Source organism: Myotis brandtii, unplaced genomic scaffold, assembly GCF_000412655.1.
Source record: "Myotis brandtii unplaced genomic scaffold, ASM41265v1 scaffold53, whole genome shotgun sequence".
In the NCBI taxonomy this organism is placed as follows: domain Eukaryota; kingdom Metazoa; phylum Chordata; class Mammalia; order Chiroptera; family Vespertilionidae; genus Myotis; species Myotis brandtii.
The window spans coordinates 1,153,319-1,169,949 of NW_005369942.1; the positions used below are offsets into that span (position 1 = coordinate 1,153,319).

The 16,631-nt window shown below is 38.0% G+C and overlaps 1 protein-coding gene across 1 annotated transcript in view; it reads right to left on the reverse strand.

The window, feature by feature from the left end:
- NAA15 (N(alpha)-acetyltransferase 15, NatA auxiliary subunit) overlaps positions 1-16,631 on the reverse strand; it is a 69,450-nt gene that overhangs the window by 24,497 nt on the left and 28,322 nt on the right. Inside the window, exons 5-12 of the mRNA XM_005877772.2 lie at positions 15,279-15,413; positions 13,716-13,869; positions 10,394-10,513; positions 9,213-9,308; positions 8,967-9,073; positions 6,972-7,044; positions 3,774-3,943; positions 1,772-1,924 (exon numbers count right to left, since the gene is read on the reverse strand). Coding sequence (XP_005877834.1) covers positions 1,772-1,924; positions 3,774-3,943; positions 6,972-7,044; positions 8,967-9,073; positions 9,213-9,308; positions 10,394-10,513; positions 13,716-13,869; positions 15,279-15,413 — 1,008 coding nt within the window. The remainder of the gene's footprint in view (positions 1-1,771; positions 1,925-3,773; positions 3,944-6,971; positions 7,045-8,966; positions 9,074-9,212; positions 9,309-10,393; positions 10,514-13,715; positions 13,870-15,278; positions 15,414-16,631) is intronic.

A 16,631-nucleotide genomic window follows, 5' to 3' on the forward strand; every position in this document is an offset into this window, starting at 1 on the left:
GGGAGGGTGGGAGGCAGGGGGAGGCGGGCGGTGGCAGGGAGGCAGAATAGGCCCTTGACCTCAGGGAGGGGCGGGACCTGAGCACTTGTCACAGAGGGATAGGACAGGCTCCATGGGAGGGAACAGAGCGGAGCTGCGCTCACACTCAGCCTCGAACTTCAGTTTCCTGGTGTGTCAGGTGGCCCTCCCCGCCTTCACTGGGTTGCAAGGTTCAGCTCAAAAGACTGAGAGCCTCCAGGGTGGTTGGGAAGGCAGTTGGGGGGGGGGGGGGGGGGGGGGGGGGGGGGGGGGGGGGGGGGGGGGGGGGGGGGGGGGGGGGGGGGGGGGGGGGGGGGGGGGGGGGGGGGGGGGGGGGGGGGGGGGGGGGGGGGGGGGGGGGGGGGGGGGGGGGGGGGGGGGGGGGGGGGGGGGGGGGGGGGGGGGGGGGGGGGGGGGGGGGGGGGGGGGGGGGGGGGGGGGGGGGGGGGGGGGGGGGGGGGGGTGAGGCCGGTGGGGCGAGCGGATGGCTGGAGGTGGGGTAGCAGAGCTCCCGGACTGATTGGATTTGACAGAGCAGGGCTAACCTTTGAGAGGTGGGAGGGGGAGTGTAAGGGAGTGTGCACTCGAGTGTGCCACCAGCCTGCCGGCTTTACTCTTGCACGGCAACTGTGGTGGCAGCAGCGGTTACTACCCGAACCCAGGCGGAGCAGAGGCCAGTGGAGCAGGACATCCCGGCATCCCGATACCAGATGGCGTGGCCTGCAGGTCATGGCCAAAGGGGAGGGCACCAAGAGCAGCTCCTCAATGGGGCTGCTGCCTACAGGCATCCTCCAAGTGGGTGAACGCCAGGCCCAGGGAAGGTGGGAACCTGGCATCTGGTGGAGGGCAAGGGGCGGGAGCGTCCACGGAGCATGCGAGGTGTTGGGGGCGGTGGACATGGCCCTGATGGCAGGCTAGGCCTAGGGGACCCTACACGCTCACGATTTAATCATGCGCTGGGCCTCTAGTATCTATATAATTGGGGTTGGAGAGTAACTTAAGAAACAGAACACTAGGCACATAGCAGGTACTCGATTTATATTAATTTCCTTCAGCCCTAAAAAAATTAATCTGAACATCCATCAATATAAATCAGAGTTAAAAAACCCATTGTACAACCATCTAAAAGGTAATAATGTTTTATACTAACATTGATTTGTTTTTTTGTTGATAAGGTGATTTAATTAAAATCCTATTTTGATGTTAAAAATATTAGAAAATGCCCAGCCAGTATTGCTCAGTGGTTGAGTATTGACCTATGAACCAGAAGTTCAAAGTTCGATTCCAGGTCAGGGTACATGCCTGGGTTGCAGGCTCGATCCCCAGTAAGGGGCATGCAGAAGGCAGCCGATCAATGGTTTTATCTCATCATTCATATCTCTCTCTCTCTCTCTTTCTCACTCTCTCTTTCAAATCAATAAAAATATATATATTTTAAATATATATTAGAACCAAACTTTGAAAATAAGTAAGGTATACAAGTATGAACTGGTTTTTTAAAAATATATTTTATTGATTTTTTACAGAGAGGAAGGAAGAGGGATAGAGGGTTAGAAACATCGATGAGAGAGAAATGTTGATCAGCTGCCTCCTGCACACCTCCTACTGGGGATGTGCCTGCAACCAAGGTACATGCCCTTCACCAGAATTGAACCTGGGACCCTTGAGTCCGCAGGCCGACGCTCTATCCATTGGGCCAAACCGGTTAGGGCTGAACTGTTTATTCTTAAGTAAGAATATTAGCTGTACAAACCCTTGTAAACTTGGAGCACATTTCTTCAGCCTCCTTTATCAGATTGGCTTTTAGCATATATTTTGCACACTTGGAGTTGATAAATCTGTCTGCTGTGTCCAAAGCCTGGGCCTCATCCATCCATCTCGCAGCTTCTTTAATATTCCCAGCATGCTTACAGGGTACAAAAACAAAATAAACCCGTCAGTATTCTAATATTCCTATGCAAGTAATTAGTTACCTATTGATATATGACTGAAACCACAAATGAAAGAAAGGTATTCTTCTGACTAATCAGTGCAGATGCATAAATTCTGCTATAAGTTCTGATACCTTTCTGGCCATGTAGAGTAAAGACTCTCTAATAGTAAAGACTTATTTTAATACTAGAGGTCCAGTGCACTAATATTTATTTATTTTTATTAAAAACTAGAGACCCGGTGTACAAAATTCATGCATGGTGGGGGGGCTCAGCCAGGCCTGCACCCTCTCCAATCCAGGACCCCTCGGGGGATGTCTGACTGTCTCTCACAATCCAGGACCACTGGCTCCTAACCACTCGTCTGCCTGCCTACCTGCCTGATTGCCCCTAACCACCTCTGCCTGCCTGCCTGATCACCCCTAACTTCTCCCCTACTGGCCTGATCGCCCCTAACTGCTCCCCTGCTGGCCTGATCGCCCCTAACCACCTCTGCCTCGCCCCACACCTGGGACCCAGGATTCCCTCCTCCAGCCAGTTATAGGCACCCAGGACCCAGGCTTCCCTCCCTCTGGCCGGCTGCAGGCACCCAGGACCTGGTCCGGCTTCACCCAGGGCCGGCCGCAGCCACAGAGGACCGTGGGAGGGTGACTTCGCCTGGGCCACAGCCGCAGGCGCCCAGGACCACAGGGTGGGCAGCTTGTCCCTCTCCCAGGCCACAGGCACAGGTGCTGGTGCCTGGGACCGCAGGGTGGGAGGCTTGTCCCTCTCCTGGGCCATAGCCTGGCTGGTCCCCATTCCTCTCTCCCCAGTGTTGAGTGTGAAACATTACGATGTGATGGTGTGAGGGCGTGACAACCATTTGCATATTCGTTCTTTATTATATAGGATTATTGACTACTATTATAACTTCATTGCCAACAATATTATCTAGCACACAGTGAATACTCAAAAGTAATGGTTGAATCAAAGAATAAATAATAATTGAAATATTTAAGTGAGAACAACATAATTAAATGTAAAGGTCATACTGGTAAAAGGCAAAGGGATGACCAATTTCTACCCAAAGGAACCATTGAAACTGATTAGGATCATTAGTGAACATTCCACAGTGATCCTCACTCTAGTTCAACTAACTAGTCCATTTGGCAAAGCCACAAAACTAATGAACATAACCTAGATTTGAAAAGTGCTTTTAAAACATGACTTAATTTCTTTATTTTTGGTAAATAAATTATTGGTTTACAAGCTCTTCCCCAGTAAGTTTTATTACTAAATTATATTTGTATATTAATATAATTTATTTTATTTTAAGATGATACTAAAACATATGATTAGAAATTCTCATACCAAGACCCAAGAATTGAGGAGGCAAAAGATATATGTAAAATTCAGAATAGAATCTTTAGTTTAATTTCATTAACATTACCAGATACTGACATATGATCAAACTCAAATGTTAACAGAAACAAGTATTTCACAGCAAATATAATTACTTTTGATTACCTACACTCTTACTACTTAAAACCAAGAAAATAACCAGATACATATATGTGTGAGAATGTATGAAAATATATAATAACCACATATAAATAACCATATATGTGTCTATATATATATGTAGATATGAGTGATCCAATTAGCATGACCATGACAAGTGTAACAGTAATCAGACTAAGAATGTACTATGCTTGTTACTTCATGTTTTATGAGCTGTCAAATAGTCAGTTATTGTTCTTATAGCACTAAGAATCAATAAAATATAGAAAAAAAATTTCTAAGTCTCATTACTCTATAAGAAAAAAAAAAGGAATAGATTTTTACCTTATAGATTTTAGCTTTCACAAGAAAGAGTTCTATCAACGTAGGTGTACTTTCAATAGCGGTATTTATGTATTCAAGAGCGATAGGTGGCTGACCAATTTTGTCATAATGTTGTGCCAAGTAGTACTGAACCCAAAGTAATGTGGTTGGCGGTTCCTCTTTTCCATCATCTTTAAAAAGTAGGGGAAGCAGGTGGAAGAGGAAAGAAACCAAGATTAGTCATTATACATATACATATTATTTATTTATATATATATCTATATATATATATATAGATATATATATATAGATATAGATATATATAGATATATAGATATAGATATATCAAGAGGATACCCACCTCAAAATGGGCATTCTATCTTTATTAATAAAGAAAGTAGTTTGAACCATGTCACTTATGTAGCTAGCTGTAAAATTACCCCTAAATGTACTAGTATAAGATCTTTGGATGGGATCACACTTTCTATTTTGTATCACTACAGCACCTCCTGCCCAATGCCTTGCATTTAGTAAGAACTTTACATAATAAACATGGTGGGTAAATGAAATCAAATATATATTACCTAAAGGAAACTGAAAGGGGTGGGGAAAGACAAGTTGTACTAGAACTATGAGTGTATTGATCAGGAATTTATATATGAGAAAAGAAAAAAGGCAAAAGAAATTTTCCATTAATGTGAAGTTAAAAAAAAAAAAAAGAACAAGGCCAACTGTTTAATTGGTTTTCTCACTATGTACTAAACTATACATATATATATATATTTATGATGTGGTTATTTTAAATTCTGGTGATTATAATATTCTTAATATATTTTAATATTATGGTGAATATGCAACAATTCATAATTGGGGCAGAATAAAAACTATACCCCCAAAAAAAGATAAGTAAAAATACTTATTCTATTTCATAATTTAATTTTTATATACTCATAAGAAAATGTGTAAGTTAAATACACAACCCACACATTAAAAAGTGCTTTTTATAACACAAATTTCTAAAATCAGAGAATTGTTCTTTGCTTTCGAAGAAAGCAACAGATTGCTTATTTTTTTCCTGGTAAAAGTAGGATGGCTCAGTGGACAAACAATAGGAGTGGAACTCACCAACTCCCGATATGATAGATCTGCAACTAAATGCTGCATATTCTTGGGCATTTCATTGAACCTCTTCCACATTTGTAAAATATGTAGAAAAATGCTGATAATCAAAGGAATATTATGATGATTAACCAATGAAACCATGGCAACGCCTTCTAAATAGTATTAAAATTAACCTGAGACCTAGAAATTATGATCAAACCAACAGCAATGAGCATCCCAGTTCCCATACTGGGTTTTCCCACTGCAAGAACCAGGGCTCCTTGGGAAAAAACAATTGATTCCAGGTCCATTATGGACAGTGTACAAGATAAACTGGAAAAAGAAAATTGCAAGGAAGCTATCAACTACTACCATGGTATAAGAAGGCTGGAACCACTGAAACTGCAATGACTTGCCCCAGCTGATTTGGCTCAGTGGATAAGAGCATCAGCCTGTAGACTGAAGGTCCCTGGGTTCGATTCCAGTCAAGGGCACATGCCCCGGTTGTGGGCTTGATCCTCAGTAAGGGGTGTGTAGGAGGCAAATAATCAATGATTCTCTCTCATCCTTGATGTTCCTATCTTTCTTTCCCTCTCCTTTCCTCTCTGAAATCAATAAAAATATATTTTGAAATTGCAAAGACTTAAAACAGCAAATATGTTTAAATCCAGGAATTCATAATACCTTTAAAACATGTACTAGCCATATTTGAAGGATGTTAGTAACCCAATTCATTATTTTGAAAACTGGTAAAAAACGGGGGGAAAAAAAGGTAGAAGAGGCAGGGAGAAAAAGCAGCATGCATCTTGTTTTTCCTATGCATAATGAAATATTGGATAAGCACAAATAGATCGAAAAAATTTCTTTTAAGGTAACAAAAATGAATGATAGAATATAAAGTTTATAATTTCTACCAGTTGCTAACATGTATAACAAATACTACATGTCTCTTGATGGAAGAACATACCACCACCCATGAAATAATCCTGCTCACTGCTCTGATAAAAACAAAACAAAAGCAAACGCCCCCCTCCCCCCCAAACTTTAAATCTCATCAAGCCTCTGTCTATTATAAGTTTCTGTGATGATGGACATGTCCTGTATCTGCCCTGTCCAATATGGTAGGCAGTCACTTCAGATGGCTATTGAGCAGCATTTAAAATGAGGCTATTGCAACTGAGGAATTGAATTTTTAATTTTTTATAGCCAGACTGTAGAAAAACTCAAGCATATCTGATTTCTTTAACAAACAAGTTACAGGAAGAAGAGAAGATAGAAGAAAAGCCTATAGAATAAAAGAGAGTTAAGAGACATATTAACAGCCCTGGCCGGTTTGGCTCAGTGGATAGAGTGTCAGCCTGCGGACTGAGGGGTCCTGGGTTCGATTCTGGTCAAGGGCACATGCCCAGATTGTGGGCTCCATCCTCAGTGGGGGGCGTGTAGGAGGCAGCCGATCCATGAACTTCTCTGTTTCTCTCTCTCCCTTCCTCTCTGAAATTAATAAAAATATATTTTTTTTAAAAAAGAGACATATCAACCAAATTCAAAGTACAGAATTCATCTGGAGCTTCATTCAAACTAACATGAAAAACAAAAAGAAAAAAAAAATGATGTGTCTAAGATAACTGGAAATGTAAGCATGGACCTTTTTTTCTTTGATATTAAGGAAATATTAATGTTCAGGTGTGGTGATGATACTATGGCCATGATCTTTAGAATATTAAAATAATTCATCAATGAAATTATGTGATGTTTGGGATTTGCTTCATAATAACATGGCAGTAGAAGGAAATAGGTAAGAATATAAATGAAAAAAGTTTGGCCAGGAGATAAAAATTACTGGAGCTGGGTGGTGGATAAATGGATAATCATTATATTATTACACCTATTTTGGAGATGTTTTTAATTTTACATAAAATGTGTTTAAATAAGCTAATGTGATTTTCTTCCTTCCAAATATTTTCATACAATGTTTAGATTAATGCATCTCTAGCTTAAAGGGGAAAAACATTTAAATATACTAAACTTATTGCCTAAATAAGGAACAGTAATGACCTTCTAATTAAGAATTTCACAGTACATTAAAAATTTCAAGATATTTTTAAAACCAAAACTTACCATTGGGGTTAAATAACCGGCAGCTTTTTAGAGAGGTTTCATAACCTACTACTAATTCTTCTATGATTGCCACCTAGAGTACAAATACACAAGCACAGTTTAGTAAAAAAATGCATATATATATATTTTATATATATATATGTCATGTATATATGTCATATATATATACTATTTCTGTGCAGAATGTGTCATTTACTATTAAAGGGCTACATAAACATTCACACACACTTTTATAAATCTCTTAATCTATGGATAAAAATTTAAAAGCAAGTCCCCGGCCAGTGTGGCTCAATTGGTTATCACCCCATGCACCAAGAGGTCACCAGTTTGATCTCCGGTAGGAGGCATGAAGGAAGCAGCCAATCAATGTTTCCATCTCTCTCTCCCTCTCCCTTCCTCTCTCTCTAAAATCAATAAAAATATATTTTTTAAAAGCTTAAAAGCAAGTAAACCATACATGTCTTATGTATAAGACATAACTTTTAAAAAACTTACTGGCAACTCCTTTCCCTGCTAGAAAATAAAGTATCAAATTGAACTAGAAATCAGGAAAAGGTTGGACAAAAAGAGATAATGTTGTGGATGATTTTTATCTCAATCCATATAAATAAAACCCAAATTAGCATTTATTCTTCAGAAATCAAAATTAAATACTATGTGAAATGAGAAATTCTGTAAGTAATTGATAGCATTAACTTTCAATTTCATAATCCGGAGGAAAGCATTAATAAAAATCAACATGGAACAGTAGATGGGTTTCTGAGGTCCAGGAGAGTGGGTGGGTGTCCATGTTCTTCCGGCTTCTCCTGAGTCATGACTATACTACTTGTTCCTAGCTTCCTAAGAAATCTGTGAATACTTTTAATTTATTAAATGGACTTCTATTACTACAGAAGCTCTCTTTAATGACCTCAACTTAACTGATCCAACAGATTAACACCAGCTCTCTCCATTACCTCAGAAAACTGTGACGACTGAATGGCCACAGCTAGGTTATTCTGGTGCGCCCATGTTCTTCTGCTCCCACAAGTTGAGCTACATGCTTACTAAGTTTTGTTTTCCCAAACCTGTTTGAATCAGTTGCATTTATTATCATCATTGCAAAATTTAATTTAATATTATGTAAACTTAAGAAATGAGAATAAAAAGAAAGAACTGTTTCTATAAGTTGAATACTGTGGAAAGATTCAAGGATAAATTAGGTATTTTTAACCAATTTAGATTTAAATAAAACAACCATATATACCATTAAAATATATAGGAATTCTACAATTAAAACTGCTTTGCAATCATCAAGTTCTCTAGCCAAACTGAAAATAACAGACCACATTTTATAAATGTGATTTATGCAAGAAAAAAAAGCGAAAGTCATCAATAAAGCCCATGCCTTGGGCCTCGCAACAAAAGACTGGCAAATAAGTGTACCTTATGTGCTTTAGGTTAGTGTTTAGCATGTTTAATTTGTCCCATCTTTCTGATTCTTCACTGTAACTGATTTTTTTTTATCCAACCAACATGTCTTGATGCCACTGTACTTGCAAGCAAAATAATCTAAATTAAGATCAAAACATCCTCTTAACAAGCATTTGAATATTGTAATATATAGCTAAAAGAGTAAGTTAGCTTACTGGGACAGCAAATAAACTCTTCTGACAGAATTTTTTATACTAAATAAAAAAGGAGAAAGATTACTGAGCTAAATCTTAGTTTAAAAAAAGAAATCACTTCTGAGTTTCACCATGAGCAGGGATTAGAGAAAATATTGAAGAAATCACTACCTTACCAACTTTTCATACCTACACTGACTTACAACAAATAAGCACTAAATTATTTAGCTAAAGAAAGAAGAGGCACAGGAGCATTTAAACTATGAGCTAGGAAGACTGATACTAGATTCACAAAATGTGTACTATGTGCACAGATAAGCAAGAGTCAATTATTCCAAATACTAAGCAAAGAAATGATAGTTTTAAAAAAAGTCATATTTTGCTTTACCTTTTCTTTATCTTTGTATAATGACCTCAAAGTATTGAAGACTGGTGGACAACCCTTGCTGAAGTTCATCCTTAAGAACTTATCCAAACATTCCTTAAACTTCTCACCTTGGAAGAAAAAAATCCTGTTGACTTACAATTACCCAGACATCTCTAACAATGCCTACTAATATGCACCTTTATATGTTTAAAATCAAGGAAACCATAAATCATACCATCATTTTCATTCCTTTGCAATTATACTCACCACATAAAAAGTTTAATGGCAGTCTTCTTGGCACCAGTCCCCTGGGATATTTAGTCCAGGCCTCCTCATAAATTTTTAGTCGTTCTAACATATTAGCTGCAAACAAAAAAAATTATTTTTATATTTAACTATAACTATTATATATTTCTAACAAATTACATATTTCTCAAGGTATATAAATATGATATTAAACAAAATTTGCAGATGGGAAGAAAATTATTTATAATCTAACCATTTAAATGCATCAACGATCATTTCAGAATATTTCCTTCCTTCTAATATTTTCACATTTTAAATACCTATACTCATATAAAATACTTAACTTTCTTTATCCTCTTCTATTCTAGGCAGCCTTTCAAAATCTGAGGACTGCTGTACAGTAGTTCTGAGAATGGCTCAATTATTCTATTTCCATAGATGGCTTCTTCCACTATTCTCTTCAACCTCTCTATTCTTTTTTTTTTTTTAATGACCAGATCTGACTTGTATTTTATTTATGTTTTTATTGACTTTTAGAGGAAGGGAAAGAGATAGAAACATCGAGAGAGAAACATCACTGATGGGCTGCCTCCTGTATGCCTCCCACTGGGGATTCTAACCCACAACCCAGGCATGTGCCCTGACTGGGAATTGAACTGGTGACCACTTGGTTCATGGGTTGATGCCTAACCACTGAGCAACACTGGCTGGGGCAACCTCTCCTTTTCTAACTCCTGTCCTCTGATTTACTTTGGAGCTTCTGGATCTGTCCCCTATCTTCCATTTCTCTTTATTTCTTTTGTATTTTCTTCTTTACACTCAGTTGAGAGCTTTCCTCAGTTCATCAATCTTCTACTTCACTAATCTCCCCTCAGCTGTGGCCTCTCTTATTCAATCAAGATTTTTTAAGTCACTAAGTAGGTTTTTCGTTTCCCAGATTCCTAATTGGTACTTTCTCATCACTATTCATATTTCATGGCTGCAATTCCCTGTCCTCACCTTAGATTCCTCCTTTATTTCCACTTTCAGAGAATGCTGTTTGCCATATTAAATGGAAGTTTACAAATGTACTTTTGTATTCAGATTCTGATCCAATTCTTAACTACTATTTTTCCAGTGATGCTTTGAATGAGTTAATTAAATATATGTTAATTACAAAAGAAGCAATTAAAACTTAGAAAGTAAGTTTTAAATAATGCTACCTGGATTGAGTGCCTTTTCCAGGCCTTTGTAATAGGCCCAGTTTTCAGGATTTCTCTCCTGTAATCCTCTATACACATCAGCTGCATCTTCCAAGCGACATAATTGCAACAGAAGTTCCCCTGATAAAACACAAATGAAGTTAACTACATATTTTCTGGTTATAACTTTTTTTCCTCAAATTTTAAGATCTCTTCAATGCTGGGAAGTGGATGGATTTGGTATCCTCCTGAGTTCCCAATTCCCTTCAACAAGACTATTTACCATGTAATATTATGGTCTCTCCCCAAGTTCATATTTAGAAATGCCATCCTCATCACATCTTCAGTTTATTCAGATATTTGTCTAACTCCAAGCTACTTCCCAAATTTATTGGAACACAATCACCAAACCCATCAACTACTACTTAATTATTCTTGACATCATATGGACAATTTAACATCCAAATTAATGACCTAATCTAATACCCTAAATTTATCATCTTTTAACTATGAAGCTATTCTGCTGTAGTACCTATATTCATGGCCACATCCAAAACCTGTGTTTTCTAGTGTTTCCAACTACCAAATAGACATCTTACTTTAAGCTGAACTTACTTGTCTTCCTCCTTCTGGTCTCACTAATCCTATCCTTCAACCTTACAGAAAAACCACTCCTTTCTTTTTTAGGCCAGTGGTCGTCAACCTTTCGGACCTCATGGACCACCCGGTGGTCCACGGGCGACCGCTGCTTTAAGTCATCTCAGCAACCCGTAGACTCACTGCATGTCTTCTCTGGGCTGCACGACCAATCTTGTCCCTGAATGATATTAGCAGCCCCAAGTATCAAAATCAGTCTCAAACCTCAGCTCCCTTATTTAGAAATTTAAGGCCTGGATGATCCCAAATTGTTTGTTCCACACCTTCTCACACAAAAAAAGCAAAGTCATCAGATGAATGGACAAAGGCACTGGTTTTACTACAAATATATGAGCTCCAAACTCACATAAGCCTCAAACACTACTCAGAATTCTTATCCTTAACGTGACAGCTCCTATTGACCAAAATTATTATTTTCAAACTATAACTATATCCTTACACCATTTGCTCTCACCAGATAATAAAAAACATTTAGTGAGTGCTTACTTTGTTAGTGACTTTGAAATGTTTCACATACATTAACTCAATTCTCAAAACTCTATGAGTTAGGTTATCATTAATTTCATCATTTTAAAGCAGAGAGGACTTAAGTATAACTTGCTGAGGGTCATTCAGCTAGTTAAATGTTGGAGTCAGAATTTGAACCCAAGCAATTTGGCTGAAAGAGCACATATTCTTAATGCCTATTCCAGTGGTTCTAACCAGAGGCACTTTTGCCAGCCAGGGGACATTTGGCAATATCTGGAGAATTTTTAGTTGTCACAGTAAAGGGAGGTGGAGGGGGTGATGCCATGGTATCTGATAAATAGAAGCTAGTGATGCTGCTAAACATTCTGTAACATAAAGGAGACTTCCACCCTCAACATCTCAGTCCCAAAATCCCAAAAGTGCTGAGAATGACAGTCTGCTTTGTATTAACCAAAAGCCTACTTCACTAAGAATATACAAAATATCCTGCAACTTTTCTCCCCTACACTACCCATCCACATTTCCTTCCCTTCATCTTCTCCCACATTTTCTTTGTAAAAGGAACTGATGGAATAAGAATTAATGAAACTTTCTGCCTATCTATATGCCCACTCACCTACTCCAGGAAGTTCCCAAATTATCCTGACATCCCACCTACCCTCTACCCCACCCTCGCGCCACCATTAACAACAATGCCTTTATTACTGGAATTCCCAAAGACTGATGATTCTACACTCATTTCCTTTCTATTCTCTTTATATATATTGTCCCCAATAGCTGACTCACTGCAGGTATTCAACACATTTTATGGAATGAACCAATGGCTCTGTTTCCTATTTTACTGAGAAAATGAAAGCAATTAGAACTCCCAAATGCCCGCTACATTTACACATCCACTTGCCCATATACTCTACCATCTCTGGGGATGAACTAATCGTGTTGTTATTTAAGGCTAAGCCTTTAACTTATCCACTAGATCACAAACCCTCTACTGTGTCAAATATTCTGTCTATTAGATCATTCTCAAGTAAACATAAGCACATGCTATAAAAATATTTTGTTGATCCTGTAACCCGTTTTACCCATCACTGTTTCCCTATAACTAATAAAGTTATCAAGAGAAGCAAATGAAATAATGTATCAGAGTATTTTGTCCTGTGCTTTCATAAAAAAACTGAGGCCCAAGACTTGCCCTTGATCATATAGCTAGTTAGGAGCCAGCCAATCAAGGAATTTGAACTATTTTTTTCCAATCTAGCGATATTCCCAGGAAGTCATAAATCTCCTCCCCTTATAACTAAGAGACCATTAAGGGATGACAACTCAAATGAAAGAGAGCTGTTCGTTCATAACTGAGGATCAGGAACCTTAAATTTCCATTTTTTTCTCGCCAGTAGCAATATCATCTGCTCAAAGTCCATCAGGCAAACAATGGCTACATCCAGTTTTATGTAACAGATACCACAGTTTTCTTGTGTTCAACTTCAAGGGGAGTCAATGGAATTTGGAACCAGCAAATTTCAGTTCTCTGGACTAACAAGGGCAAAGCAACATTTTAGATGATAATTCCTAGAAAGTACTTGTATTTTTAATTACTTGTCATTCTTTCATTTTCCATTACCACTTCCTCAACTCTGAAAACCATAAGACTCCTTTTTTTTTCAGTCCTATAATAAATGGCAGCATTAACGATTTTTATTTAAAACCCTACCCTCCTATTTCAATCCACACATATAAACCCAACTTTCTGATTTCAATTCATGTTCTTTCTATATCCAGATAAACTATAAAGAACTTCAGGAATGTGCCATATATACTTTAGTAAAGACTGATATAGCTATATAAGAAATCTGGTTTATACATCCTGTTCTGTTAATAAGATATTTCTAAGAAATTTAATCCTATGTTATATAAAATTAAGCAATTACATCCTATTTTTTTTAATCAACACCCTATATTTTAAGATCAAAAATATGTTATTTAAAGAAAAAATATTTTGAGTCACTTCATTCAATAATTTTTATTGTTCAACATTTTTTTACCTATAACAATATTCATTGTTTAAATGTAATTTTCCCAGGTTAAAAATTATTCAAACAGGTTTTCTATCATCAAAAAGTTGAATTACATGCAATTTTCAATAGCAACTAAATTTTTAACCTTGCTCCTTGTCATAATTAAATGCTAGAATAAATGATATTCTTTAAAAAAAAAATACCTTTGGTTTCTTCTACAGCAAGTTTATCACAAATCTGCTTTTCATAGGTACAAAGGTGTTCCAGGGCTTCTCTATAGAGACCTGCTTCCCGAAGAACTTGATTCTGATATAAAAGGAGTTCACTATATTCATAATCCACTTTATCAGGGGATGTCTATTATGGATATAAGGAATATTAACAGTTAAGAATTTTGTTTTCATATTAGAAAACTGTTTATACACTCAAATACATACAAGAAGTCTAAGGACACAATCTGATTGATAAAACTAATTTTCTTAAATTAGTAAATATCTGTCTAGGGAACAATTAAGTAATAATGACAGTATTAACTTATAACCCACTGACTAAGAATCCCTAAGTCCTTACATATAATAAATAAATAAGGGGAAAGGAAAGCTCTTACTTAATAGCAGAATGTCAAATAATAAATCTAGCCCTAACCGGTTTGGCTCAGTGGATAGAGCGTCAGCCTGCGGACTCAAGGGTTCCAGGTTCGATTCCAGTCAAGGGCATGTACCTTGGTTGCGGGCACATCCCCAGTGGGGAGTGTGCAGGAGGCAGCTGATTGATGTTTCTCTCTCATCAATGTTTCTAGCTCTCTATCCCTCTCCCTTCCTCTCTGTGAAAAACCAATAAAATATATTTTAAAAAAATAAAAGAATCTAGAAGAATAAGAGATAATCACCACTTTGCAACTATCACTGAAACAGTTGATTCAAGCAAGAATCATAATCGATAAATGCTAAAACCAGTGGATAAATGTAAAATTTGATGAACAGGCTACCCATAAAGTCTCGAATTGTGTTTTAACACCAAGAGAAAAAAATAACAAAGAAAAAATAAGTTTATAGTGAAGAAACCTAATAGATACCACCTTATCCAAGTGATCAAATGGAACAGACAGACATTATGTGCCTCTTAGTGTGATGAGTTGAGAAGGGCTCAACAACACTCTGTGGTTTCCTGCCAAAAATACGTAACTATAACTAATTATGAGGAACCACCAAACAAATCCAAATGGATGGACATTCTACAAAAATCACTACCCTATATTCTTCAGAAATACCAATGTCATGAAGTACAAAGGAAGTCTTCAAAACTTCCAAAGATTAAAAGAGACCAAAGAGAAATGATAATAAGCAAATGTAAGGTATGATTCTAAACTAGATCCTGAAATAGGAAAAAAAATCTAGAAAGGATATAGACAATTGATAAATGGGCTAGAGATTAGATAGTCTATCAATGTTAAGTTTCCTAATTTTTAAATACTCTACACAGTACTATCCTATAGAGTTCACAACTACAGAGTTATTCTTAGGAAATACCACACGGAAACATTTAGGAGTCAAAGAGCATTGTGTCTGCAAATACAAATGTTTTTAGAAGAAACTGTAAACAGATAAATAGATATAGAGATTATAAGGTAAATGTATCAAATATTAAGTTAGTAATGTGTGTGAACTCCTCTAGGAAGTTCTTTGCATACTCTTCTTGTACACTTCTTTCTTTTAGTTATATTTAGAATCGGACCTAGTTTACTAGGTCTGGCTTCTAAGTGTTACCTGTTGTGTTTTCCTAAACTCTTCTAAAATCTTTGCTGCCATTTCATAATCTTCTAATAAGTGGTAAGCAATAGCATAACCAATCCATGATGCTCTCTGGGCAGGTCGAAGCTGAAGTAATTGATATCTTGTTTCCTTTAAGGCAGGGGAGAAAAAACTTTTTCTTAGATTTACAGTGAAAGCATATGCTCCTTAAAAAGATCATATTAATTCCCCCACAACACTGAGAAATTTGCAACACAATGCAGGGAATAATATCAGAAAACAGTTTCAAATATCCATACTGTATAGCATTACAGAAGCAAAAAAATATTTTCTTAAAAAGCACAATGCCGAAACCGGTTTGGCTCAGTGGATAGAGCGTCGGCCTACGGACTGAAAGGTCCCGGGTTCGATTCCGGTCAAGGGCATGTACCTGGGTTGCGGGCACATCCCCAGTGGGAGATGTGCAGGAGGCAGCTGATCGATGTTTCTCTCTCATCGATGTTTCTAACTCTCTATCTCTCTCCCTTCCTCTCTGTAAAAAATCAATAAAATATATTTAAAAAATAAATAAATAAATAAATAAATAGGGTTAGAAATTTCAAAACCGAAAAAGTGCCACTTGCTGGCTTTGCTGGTGGCTGGTGGCTGCCTGACAGAGGGTTTCCGTTTCTGCCCTTACCCTCACCACTGACCACAGAGCCAGCCCAGGCCTGCGGGGAGCTCGGCGCTCAGCTGCCCGCTGCTCCGCGGGCCTCCAGGGCCTCCCCCGACACCGCCCACCTGCACTGTAGCTAACGGACCTGAGGACCCTTGGCCAGTCTAGACGCAGACTCTGGGCAGGACCATCACCCTAACACTGACCCTCAGAGCTGCTTTCCAACAACAAAGGCACACAGCTCAAGTTACGATGTTCTAGGTCGGATGTATCTACCTAGGAAAGGTTGGGGAAAATTGGTAAACTGATAGTTGCTCCTGGTTACCAACCGTGATGACTCATTTTAAGGGGATTCTGACACATTAAATGGTTTTGACTTCTATTAAATGAGAGGCATTGAAATTTTCCCTAAGACAGGAAAATTCTCTTAAATATTGTGTTTTCTAATAATGGGTGTAGATATGCCCAGATAGTTCAAAGGAAAATTACGAGCAAAAAAGTTATTGGATTTAGAGCTCTGAGTAAAGTATTCCCTCTAGACCAGCCGTGGGCAAACTATGGCCCGCGGGCCGGATCCGGCCCATTTGAAATGAATAAAACTTAAAAAAAAAAAAAGACCGTACCCTTTTATACTTTGAATTTATATTAGTTCACACAAACACTCCATCCATGCTTTTGTTCAGGCCCCCGGTCCAGTTTAAGAACCCATTGTG